At 34.5% G+C, this 12392-nt stretch overlaps 1 protein-coding gene across 1 annotated transcript in view; it reads right to left on the bottom strand.

The window, feature by feature from the left end:
- BARD1 (BRCA1 associated RING domain 1) overlaps window positions 1-12392 on the bottom strand; it is a 67548-nt gene that overhangs the window by 15809 nt on the left and 39347 nt on the right. The window contains exons 7-9 of the mRNA XM_012726041.1: window positions 7860-7965; window positions 2915-3047; window positions 2316-2408 (exon numbers count right to left, since the gene is read on the bottom strand). Of these exons, the coding sequence (XP_012581495.1) occupies window positions 2316-2408; window positions 2915-3047; window positions 7860-7965 (332 nt within the window). The remainder of the gene's footprint in view (window positions 1-2315; window positions 2409-2914; window positions 3048-7859; window positions 7966-12392) is intronic.

The following is a 12392-nucleotide window of genomic DNA, read 5'->3' as shown; positions in this document are numbered from 1 at the left end:
AAAAAAAAAAAAAAAAGGTAGATGTCTCAACCCCTATATTAGAAAATATGGGTATTTCAATAAAAATTCCAACCATCCTTTATCCTAAAAGACTCATTGCTATTATTAGTGTACATTGTTCACTACCATGAGAATCACAAAAAAGCACACTATTCAGTTGGTTTGAGTCCATCAGTGATCCTATAAAAATGACACAACTCAGCCATTAAAGTGAGAAAAGTGGGCCCTACCTGGTGGCACAGCACTAAGAAGCTAAAACCACTTCAGCATGAATTCGATCCCCCTCCCCAGAGGTGATCCACATGGTGCTGCAGACCTCTCAGGACCCACCTGCTGCTCCCCTCAGCAGTGTACTTCATCTGCCAGCCTGTTCTGCTCCCCACTCTGTCTCTGGTGAATCTTCTCACCGCCCTGTCCTCTGGCCTGTACCCTAGTTTTGTATGCACAAATAAATAAATCTTTAAAAAAAAGAGAGAGAGAAAACTTCTACTTCTTGAGGAACGCAGATTTTATGGAAATGAATCAAGTAGTCTATACAGTAATCAGTTACAAGTTCGGCATATTCATAAGTACTAGACTCAAAGCCATGTCCTATAGTATTCAAAATTTCACTTGGCTTTTTTATTACTGAGACCTTACTGTTGTGAAAATCTATTCTTTCCTGTAACCGTGGCAAGGTTTTTGGCACAGATTCAATACAAAAACATCTAGAATCAGGGAACCATTTTATATCAAAATTTTAAACACTGAGGACCAACAGTACTTACTACAGATTAAAACAGAAAAAAAGACTAAAAAATTAAGAATGACACATAAAGAAAAAATTTATGTAAATGGCTAATCCGTTCAATTGCTTGTCATACTTCTTAAGCTGGTCATGACTGGCAGGAACTAGTTAACAGAGATTGATGAGAACAGATGGAATAGCATTAGTAGCCACAGTCACTTAGCTGGATCAGTGGAGACCAGCATAACAAGAAAAGTGGTAGCTGCATCTTAAAGGCACATGAATACCAACTACTAAAAGGAAACTTTCACAAAGCAAATTAACTTCAAACTGGAGATTAAATTATTAATATAACTAAGGTCTTGATAAATCAAGCATTTCTACCATAAAATCTTTAAAGCAGAAGCCATATTTTTTTAAAATTAATTCTAATACATCATGTTCTTCTTAAAAGTTTCATTAACTCATTTTTTTAACTTTTTAATTGAAATAATTACACAAGAAGGCTGCATAACTGCTGCACAATATCAAAACCAAGACTCAGACATTATTATAAACCACTTAGCTCATCCAGGGTTCATGAACTATATATGAGAAAGTGTATAGAGCTAAACAATTTTATTCGCATGTATAGATATGGATAATATAGTCATTACTAGGACCAAGAAATTCAACTGTGTCATCAAAAAATCCCCTATGTAACCACCTTACAGCATTAGCATTATTACAGCTAGCATTATTTTATAAAAAATTAGTTAACAAAAAGTGATTTCATTGTCCCATTTTTAACTGTTTTATCAAAAACAGACACATCTACTGAGGAGTAGGAAATAACCCTGTAGGAACTTACTTTCTTTTTTTATTTTTTTAAATATTATAATAGTTAATTTTTAGGTATTTTTGTGCATTTTCCATCTCAGTTGCAATCCCCTTGGGTTTCCCATCAGAAACTTTCTTTTATTTTGTTTTAAGTCCTCTATAAATCCAAGGCTTAAAAAAAGCAAACAAGAGGTCAGAATATGAAAGGAAATGTGGAAGGTGGTGACAATTGTCTACCAACAAAAAGAGGTTAGTGGGGCTACACAGCGGAAGTTCAGATAATGGCTGAATAGATGCCCCAAATTGAGTAAAACAAAGCAGCCCAAATTTTTTAACAACTTCCTAAAATAGACTGACTTATTTAAGAAAACAATGAGGTGTTAAACAAGTTTTTATAAATCATAAAGGGAAAGAAATAAAATATTACTCCACAGTCATGTATCTAAACATTGTTTTATTAAATTTGTCATTTCACAGTAATATAGATTGCTTAGGTTTACAAGTCTACTATAGAGTCCATTTTATTCTTATTAAAATAAGTGGTATCAGATAAAAATTTTAAAATCAGAACGTATCTTTGTACATTTACCTAGAATATTAAACAATACCATTAATAAGCTTTCTCAAAAAATGCAGTAACCAGTAATCACATCTAAGGAAATTAGTGTTAAGTTCCTTAAATAATTATTAGCAGACATGCACTATAAAAAAAAAAAATCAAGTTACTGTACTTAATTCATTTTGTAATTCTCCCAAATCCAATACTTACATTCAAATTTTAGGATCCAGCATCCACTGAGAATCCCAAGCATACATTTTAGGGTACTCTGAACTGTGTCACCAGGTACAATGACATGAGTTACTAGAAAAATAGAAAACACAGCAAGAGATGCGGAGATAAAGAAAAACATAATTATTTAATTAAGTTTATATTTTAAAAAGTATCTGAATTTCCTTCAAAGTCAACAATTTTTATAGTGAGGATATGTCTTTTTTATTTACTATCATTCTTTAACCTGGCCAAGTAGAAAAAACCATATCCCCAATCATATGTTACATTAGCAAACTTCATTTTTTTCAAATTACAACAAAGTAATTAAAAACATTATATTGCACTACAATTTGTCATTAACAAACTCACAAATCTGTTCTGATACACTGTTCTAAAAAATACATGTAAGGTTTAAACTTTACACTCCTAGCTAAAATTAAGCCTATAAGCAGTTCGTAACTATACAAACATTTTAGATTTCTTTTAAGGTTTAATAATATCTAAATGGCTAAAACATATATAAACTGTCAAAGAGAGTTTTACAAAGTAATTTCATATTTAAAGTTTTTTCATCAAGCACAAATAAAATTTCTCACCTGTACTGTCAAATTCAGCACATTTTTTAGCTTTAAGAATTGCTGCAAGCTCACTGAGCATTTTCTGTTGTTCAGAAGAAAGTCCACTACCTATAAGTACAAGAGGTCCATCCCTACGCTGACCAGTATTCACCTGTTAATAAAAAAGAAGATGCCACAATTTTTAACACAAACAGAAAATAGACTGAATTGGCCTTAGAAACTTGAAATTCACTGCTTAGCTTTACTCAATCTATTAAAAGTAATTCCCAGTAATATCCACTGAATCATCACGATGTAATTCACTTGATGTTCAAAGCATTTGAATAGTTATTTTTCTCTTTATCTCCTCTCCTATCACTAAAACACTACCTGTGACAGTTCTCTATAACTCAGGGCGCATCTTGTTTACTTGATTCTAAATGGAGTTTTGCTAGACCCAGTTCTATAAACAATAGCCTATTTTTCATCTGAACAACCCTAAGTATTCTTTCAAAATTATCAATTCCCTCTCTCTTCCATTAATTTACTTCCAGTGCAATTAAATTCAACTAAGCCTGTTTAAACTGAAAATATGTGAAAAATCAAAGGAATACAAACTTCTGTAATGCTACTGATCTCAAAAACAGAATCATTTTCATCATCAAAATCGCCACTTCTCTCAAAAATCAAGATGATGAAAACAGAGAAAAGAATATAGAAGCTTGATCAGATCTACCAATAGTCAACACAGTTCATGAAAAGGAAAGCAGTGCTCTAACAAAAAGTATTATTTTCATTCTAATAAAAGACTTTGAACTTATGCAGAAAAAAACAAAAATTTTAAAACTCACCATGGAATAGCATTTTAAGATTAAAAGCAGAGGATTCAGGGCCTCCCTGGTGGCACGGGATGGTAAAATCTCAGGTCTATACTGGCTAGGGAGCCACATGGTACAGCAAACCTCTCCTGTCTCGCTCCCTGCTCCCCTCTGTACTCTGAAGGGTACTTCAGTAGATCCACCTGTTCTGCATCCTATTCTGTCTCTGGTGAATCCTCTCATCCCCGCCTCTAGAATGCACCCCAATTCTTGTATGCATAAGTAAATAAAAATCTTTTAAAAATTAAACAAAAACAGAAGATTCACAGAATGACAGTACCTTCAATAGCACCAACAGAAATTTAATTAATGGAACAGAATGAGGGAGGCAAAAGCTAAGAGAGAAATAATGATCTAGGAAAGAAGAAAAGGTTAACCAGTATTATGTGCTAACGGATAAAATGTGAAACACATTACAGTAATTTCAAGACATAGGATCCTAACATGTGGGAGTGTGTATGTTATTCAGGACATCTGGGCTCTGAAGAACATTAGTAAAACACTAAAGGTTTGTTCACTGGTGTAATTCAGTAACTAAATTTTTTAAAGCTGACATTTAAATATTTATTTCACAAATGAAAGTGGTAAAAACTTATCCAGCCAGATGCATTATAATATTAACTGTATCTAAATCAACAATATCTAAATTGATGACAACTATATAAACATATCCATCTAAATAATTCACTCACTCAAAATACATTAAATGAGTCAACTGTGTATTAATCGCAAGTATGTATACATTTTTAAAAAAGATTTTTGTTTTAATATCAGTATTTAGCACTTAGAAGTTCAGTTCCCTGCATTAATTATTCCTCTAATGTTCAAGTTACAAAGGTTTTACTGGACACGATGACACACATCACATATTCCTATTTCTATTCTATTCCTTTCTTATTCATTAACGTATAATATCACATAACCACATCTAACCTAAATATCATAAATACAGCTTAACCTGAAAATATTTCTATGTACTTTATGGATTGTTCTATTACTATAATACTAAAAAATAGTATTTCAAAAATTCTTGTCAGTTATACAAATAAGTGCTATAAAAATAGTTTTCAGTGGAACATATTATATTTCAGCTCAAGTGAGTCTTTGCAAAAATAAAAGAATGAAAGATATCAATTTTAAATATAGCACATGATGCTATTTTCACCAAGGAAAACACCAAAGTAGGTCAAGCTTTTTCCTATCACTTTCTAAACTTTGTTAAAAAATAAAAACTGCAATAATTCCTTACAGTTAAGTAATGTTATTTAAAAAAAAAAAAATCTTAAAAGCAAACAGCTGCTAGAGTACTATGTCTGAGTTTGGGCTGAGCATTTGATGTGAATAAGCAGGTACCTCAAAAACATGAAATTCTAAGGACATTCAAAAAATATCCCAAAGAGTCAACAGCCTGTTCATAGAGACTAGACAACTGTGTACATTGGCAAACTCTTATTTAAAGAGTAAGCCTATATGAAACTTTTCCTTAGATAAATTGGTTATTATTAGTTTATCAAAATTAGTTTATCAGAAACAGGATTTAAAAACTATGGGGAAAATGCAAAAGATAAACATGCTGCTCAAAAGGATCCTGGCAGGGAAGTCCCAAATGAGCATCGTGAGCAGCGTTTGCAGTCCAGGAGCTTACAGGTTAGGCTGCTTCTCAGATTTAAAGCAGTGCTTTCCTGCCCTCCCTGGTGGCACAGTGGGTTGGTACACTGCACTGCAAAGCTAAGCCAAGCTGTGGCTTCAATCCCTGCCCTGGAGGTGACCCACATGGCACAGCAAACCTCTCCTGTCTCACCCGCTGTTCCCCTCAGCAATGTTCTTTGTGGATCTGCCTGTTCTGTTCCCCACTTTTCTAGTGAATCCTCTCACCACCCATTTCTGTATGAATAAATAAAATCTTACCAAAAAAAAAAAGCAGAGCTTTCCAACAGCCTATAATTCTCACGTGCAACCACAAAATGGCCTGGATGAACATACTAGGAATGAAAATGGAGGTTGTGGGGAACTGCTAAATGGGAAGTAAAAGGAGTCTAAGTCCCATCCACTGCTTAGCCTCCCCTTCTACGTGACAGTTTCCTTGAAGCAGTTCCCAAAACGTCATGATTTGAAGGATTTCAGACTCAGTTACCAAGCGCTTCCTGATTTCAAGTGTTTTATCAGTTTCAAGGACCCTCTAGGGCTCATTCATGCATTCAACACACACTTGTTGAGTGTCCACTATTTGTCAATGCTATTCTCAGAGCTGGGGCTGAACATAAAAGGAAAGTCTCTGACTCACATAGTGTATATTCTAGTTGTGAGAGGAAAAAACAAAAAAAGTAAAAATACATCATGTCAGCTGACAGTGGTATGCAAAATAAAAGCCAGTCGGCAGCCAACAAGCACTGGGAGGTGCTATGTGGCAGATGACAGCACAGTCCTTCTGGCAGGACCAACTGGAGAGTGTTTGAAGGGAGTTGGGGGAGTACCAGTGTAGACACCTGGTCCCTACCACTGTGCAAAGGGCACAGGTTGGTGGTTTCCAGACAGCAAGGCAGCCTATGTGCCTGAAAAAGAGTAAGGGAACCCGACAGTGACAAACATTCCAAAGCTTAATTTTTTTTCTTTTTTTTAAACAAAGCTTAAATTTTATGTACATAAAGAAATCACCTTTCCTGCTTTGATGAGGGGATGGTGTGATACATTTGTAGTGGGGTGGACCCTATACCACTAAAACAGAGCGTTGTAAACCAATGTTATTTTACCTCAATGATTTTTCAAGAAACAAGCTACTTTTTTTCACATTTTGGAGAGCTATCTTATAGTGGGAGTACCATTTAAGGGAAAGTTTTCTACTTTTGCAGCCCATAGCATCCTATTAGATCCCTTCTAAAATTTTCACCTGAAAGAGCTTTAACACCTTCTCTATCACCTTCTCTCCCCAATCTCTCCTGAAGTGAGCATCTTTTCTCATGATTGTACCATCCACTGCAAAGGCTTCTATTACACTTTTACTACATGTGTAATAACACTTTTGATATCTATATTCACCACAAAACTATAGGTTCCTGAGAAGCATTCTTGCCATTTTAGCTCTAGTTTATACCTTTCTCCTAAACTGCAGACTCACCTATCAACTGTCTATTTTAAGTCTTATAGATATAAAGTTGGCAGAGAGCTATTAATTTCTTTCTCCATGGGAGCAAAGGGCATCACCATGTACTCCGTTGCAACAGTTATACTAATTCTACTCCTTCCCATGTCACCATATATAATCCATCAGAAGTTCTGCTTGCATTAACTCAAAGCTCTATGCTATACTTCATAACATCGTAATCTCAATTGCAATTATTTTAATCCAGGTAATTATGGTATCTCTATTCTGTCACAATCAAACAGTTCTAAATAATCTCCACTTTTGCCCCCAGCCTGTAGAAGAACAAAGCTGCCAGAGTGAAATTTCTAAAGCATAAACCCAACCAAGTTCTAAAGCATAAATCATGTTATTCCCTTGCTTTCAATCCTCTCAATGATTTCCCATTATTCTTAGACTCTTCCTAGTCTCCAGAAATAATATTAGACTTTCTTTCAAACATGCCACACTCATTCAGAGGACCTGTATATTCGCCATTCATCTTGCTTAGAACACTGATCCTCCAAATACTCATCTACACCTCCTTTATCATTCAGGTTCAAATCACCCATTCTTTATAGGTTTTCCTTATCCCTTGCTAAAGCAGTCCCTTTTCTGGAACCCATCATTTCCCTCAATTACAATCTACATAATGTTCAAATCACTAAAACTGTCAATTTCTAAAATTATTTATACTTGTTTACATATGTCTAGCTTGTCCCTTTCCTCTCACTACATTGTAAACTCCTTAAAAATAAGAGTTTTATCACCCATATTTATTGTTGCCCAAAATACAGGAAGGGCCAATAAATATTTGCTGATAAACTTATTTAATTATGTGAATTCATGGTGGCTAAAACACAAGAAGTGTTCAATAATTGTTTGGTGAATGAAAGCAATTTGCTAACTGGAAATTTTTCCATTAGGTTCTTTTCATGACCAGTTTCAATAAAAGATATAAATTTCTCTAAGCTAAATCCATACTTACTACTGAGCTATGGCTAGTTGATGATTCATTCTTCCCTGGTAGTAGCAACAGCGATTTCATATCTTCACTGTCTGTATAATCCACAGGCCGCAGACCAAATATGTTACTGGTAAAACAAGTGCAGATGGGTTTAAGTAAATAAAATGTGTGACCTGGTTATTAACTAAGTAATATATTAGCAGAACAACTGTTTCAACCTCTTTAATAACACAATTTGAACTAAAATAAATGACTCACAATTCATATAAAGCATAAGGATCAAGTATCACAAGCTGCTAAATTCAAAGGGGAAAAAAGATGTAATATTTTAACCTGACACCAGACCATATAGGGGATATTTTTAATTGTATATATTGTTACTTACACATAAATGTTTTTACAACTCTACATTATTTTACATCCATATTTATATTTTAAAATCTGCCCTCCTAATCATTAATCACTATGGGTGAGTTATTTTCAAATGCAAATAAAAATAATTTACTATAGCTATTAAAGGCTATTATTGTCTCCATAAACAAATACAGAGTTAAAATTCACAAGGATAAGCAGATTCCACTAGAAGACAAATAATGCCAAATGACAAACAATTTAATTAGATAGTATACGGGGCACTTGTAACATTAATTTAACATGTATATATATAATCTCTACTAATCAGTCATTAAAGAACTGATTTGGTTCAGAGAACAAGTTGATGCTGATGTCTCAGCATATAATAATTCCCAAATCACAGAGTATTACTCTGCCAGAGATTTTATATAACTGTTATTTCAAAGGAGAAAGCAAAGAGAGAAAGGTTCCAATAACTTGATCAAGATCACACTTTCCTTGTTTATTCCAGCAATCTACAATGATATCTATCACTAGTCTTCAGTGATATCACTAGTTTATTCTGAATAAACTGTTAAGACTATACAACTTTTGTCTACTGCTACATTTATTTACAAATGGCTTCAAAATGATTTTATTATATTATACAATGGCAGGAAGCTTCTAAAGTGCACACTTCTTTATAATTTTTATGGCTTCTATTTTTTTTAAGATTTATTTATTTATGCATACAGAATTGGGTACAGGCCAAAGGTGCAGGAGCAATTAGAGGATTCACCAGAGACAGAGTGGGGAACAGAACAGGCAGAGCGGTGAAGTAGGAGAGCAGGGGGCAAGACAAGAGATGTCTGCTGAGCGATGTGGATCACCTCCCTTGCTGGATCAAACTTGTGTTGAAGGGGCTGCGGATAGCTTCATAGTGCTGCGCTTTAACCAGTTGAGCCACAGAGGGCTTTTTAGGCTTTTATAATGGGATAGCCATATAACGGCAATTAAAAGTTGATGTGTAAATGCAATGTGTTAAACAGGATTTAAAATGATAAGCATGGTATAAGATCTTTTTTTAAGTATTAAAACTGTACAGAAAAAGATCCAGAGCAAACAGTGAACCATTAGGGGAAGGTGCCAAATCTGTCTGATGCAATGCTGCATGGAGGACACGTGAGGGATTTCACCAATTGGATTTAGAGGCAAGATCACTAGTGACCTTGCAGAAAAACTGCCTGATGGCAGAAGAGGAAAAGAAAGCTTAGTAGTTTATGAAAAGAAGCAAAGCAAATGTTTCTCTAATAACTGCTATTCAAGAATATCAGATTCAGTCATTCTTCATGGGAAAGTGGTAGATAAATAAGGATCAAGTGATATTCTCAGATTCCCTTTAGGTTTGACTCCAATAATGCGTAACCCTCTTTTAGCAATTTTCTTTCTCCAGCCAAGGTATAATATAATCAATTATATTTCAGCTTTCTGAATTTCAACAAAGCAACACTGTTTTAGAATTTAGGCCTTCCCAAATTCCTCCTATGTATTTAGAGCAGACTGTCAGCATGCTGCAAAATTAACAGATCTCATCCTCTATACCTGATACATCAAATTTCATTCTCTAAATTAATAGAATAATCCCATATACCACATGAGCAGTCCCTTCAGACACCTATGCTATAAGCACAACAATCTAATACAGAAACTGAAGTTAAAGAACCAATATCTTACTTAGGTCTTAAACCAAGCACTAAAATGAATGAACAAAAATAGATAAACTACAAAACATGCCAAGAAAAAATCATGTTCATGCAAGAACTTTTTGCACAAAGACAAATGCAGATTTTAGACTTCAAAGAAATAAAACATAATGGTTCAATCTAGTGCACTTCAATGCACAGCATATATGAATAATTCAAAGTCCACTATGACATGAAAAAAAGTTAATGAAAGTACTTCCCAAAGTACTATCATCATCAGTTAGCCAAAAAATGATCAACTTATAAGTTAGATGTAAGTAAGTAACCAAGCAAGATGCTTTATTATCTAAATTGGATTTAGAGGCAAGATCACTAGTGACCTTGCAGAAAAACTGCCTGATGGCAGAAGAGGTGGCTTAACAGGTTAAAAGCACAGCACTGTGAAGCTGGCCACGGCCACTTCGGTGAAAGTTCAATCCCCACCCTAGAGGTGATTCATATGGCACAGCAGACCTCTCCTTTCTGGCCCGCTGCTCTCCTCAGCTGTGTACTTCATAGATCTGCCTGTTCTGCACCCCAGTCTGTGTCCAGTGAATCTTCTCAATACCCCTGCACCTCTAGCCTATACCCTAGTTATGTATGCATAAATAAATCTTTAAAAAAAAAAAAGAACTGTTTCATAAAATGACTATCAGTATTCTTACTATACAAAGTTTGTCATACGTAGTCTTTACACACGTGGACAGCCTCTGCTTATATACAACTCACTCAACATTCAGCTTTCCTATATTGTTAATGAAGTAGAAAATGACACATTGCAAGCGCTACAGATTAAGAGACAACTCATTAAATCTCAGTCCTATCTCACAGGTGATGGGTGTATTGTATATTGCCAAGTTTCTGCATGGTTCAATGAAATTTGGGACTAAATACAAGTTTTTAAATGCAATCCCTTTAGAAACTATAACAGAAGAAAGTAGGGCACATGTAAGATTTCTCCTTTATTATGTGGGCACAAAACATTTTCCCCGTAACAATGTGAACTGGCTAACACAGAATTAGCATGAAAACCAATCTGAAATGCACATAAATGTATTTACTCTTGAAAAAAAAAATCAGTAACAAATGGAAAGAAAATTTCACATCACAGGTACAAGGGAGTATCAGTGACTAATTACTAATGGGAGATGGTGATAAATCAGTTATTCTACATCACTACACAGAGAAAAAGTATTTTTTCCCAGTTCTGTTACAAGACAATAAACTCAAAATAAGTGGTTTTATTAGAATGGATTCTCAAGGGAGCTTAGAGTTATTTTTTTCCTAAGGTGTTCTTAAATTTAGCATGTTCTCTATTTTCTAACACTTTAACTTAATGTCTTAAAACTTAAAAGTAGATATTTTGGAAGGTCACATAAGACTCAGAAAACACTTTTACCTGTAACTATACTGAAGACAAATGCTCCTTCAATAGGTAAGTAGTATTTTTTTGATTATTCAAACATTTTACATGGTCACTAGCCCAGAAAATATCTTTTATTAATTTCCATTTCCATTTCTCATAACACAGTAAATTAGCAGATTTTACCAGTACTTCTTTAGTTGTGACATTAAATCATAATTTTGAAAATGTTTCATGTAAGACTTCAAGACATGATTAAAGACTTTTAATGTACTTTAAAATTCTGACATAAAATCTTGACAGATTAAATGCTCATAAATTATTGCTTTTTTTACTACTGAAAAACTAAGTATTATAGAATCACTACTACTACAGATTGGCAGAGTCTATATATGTTAATATACAGATTTCAAAACTAACAATCATTTAATCGCTTGTTTAACTCACAGAGTGAAGAATATGTCCCCATACTCTAAGGGAAAATGTTAGCAAGAGGACTTCTTAATCAGCTTGGCAAATATTCATTCACTCAGCCAACAACATTAAGAACTATTTTGGTCAATAAAGTACCTATAAGGTTAAAGAGAGTTTGTCTTCAGAGCTTAGCCGGGCAAAACTGAGGGAAGCAAACAGGTGGAAGGAACTTACAAGTCAGGTACAACTTGCTAGTTGTGAAAGGAGGGGGGAAAAAAGGAAAGAAGTAGAACAAGAGTATCCCAACAGAGAGAAAATTTTACATGAAGGCCTTAAAGTGATAGTGTGACACTTAGAAATAGAAAAATAGACAGACCAAAAAGAGATGTAAGAAGAGAAACGGCTGGAGTGGGGGTAGTGGGGGGGGGAGGGGTGTTCTGGATGCCACCATTTAGATTTTAAGCAGGAGGGACCACATCAATATGACAAGGCAGCTATGAGCTGGGGTTACAGGATCAGACTGCCTGAATTCACATATGATCTCTGCCACTCAGAAGTTGTTTGACTTTGGACAAGTTAATTAATGTCAAGTCTGTCTCTGCATCTATAAAATGGGGATAGTAATAACCTACTTTATAAGACTGTTGTGAGGACCAAATGAATTAGTACATCAAAGACATTTAAAATACTGCCTGGGAACTA

The sequence above is a fragment of the Condylura cristata genome, unplaced genomic scaffold (genome assembly GCF_000260355.1).
Source record: "Condylura cristata isolate star-nosed mole 26May11 unplaced genomic scaffold, ConCri1.0 scaffold00002, whole genome shotgun sequence".
NCBI classification, from domain to species: Eukaryota; Metazoa; Chordata; class Mammalia; order Eulipotyphla; family Talpidae; genus Condylura; species Condylura cristata.
Note: the sequence above shows the minus strand (reverse complement) of the source record. Positions and strands in the feature narration are given on the sequence as shown.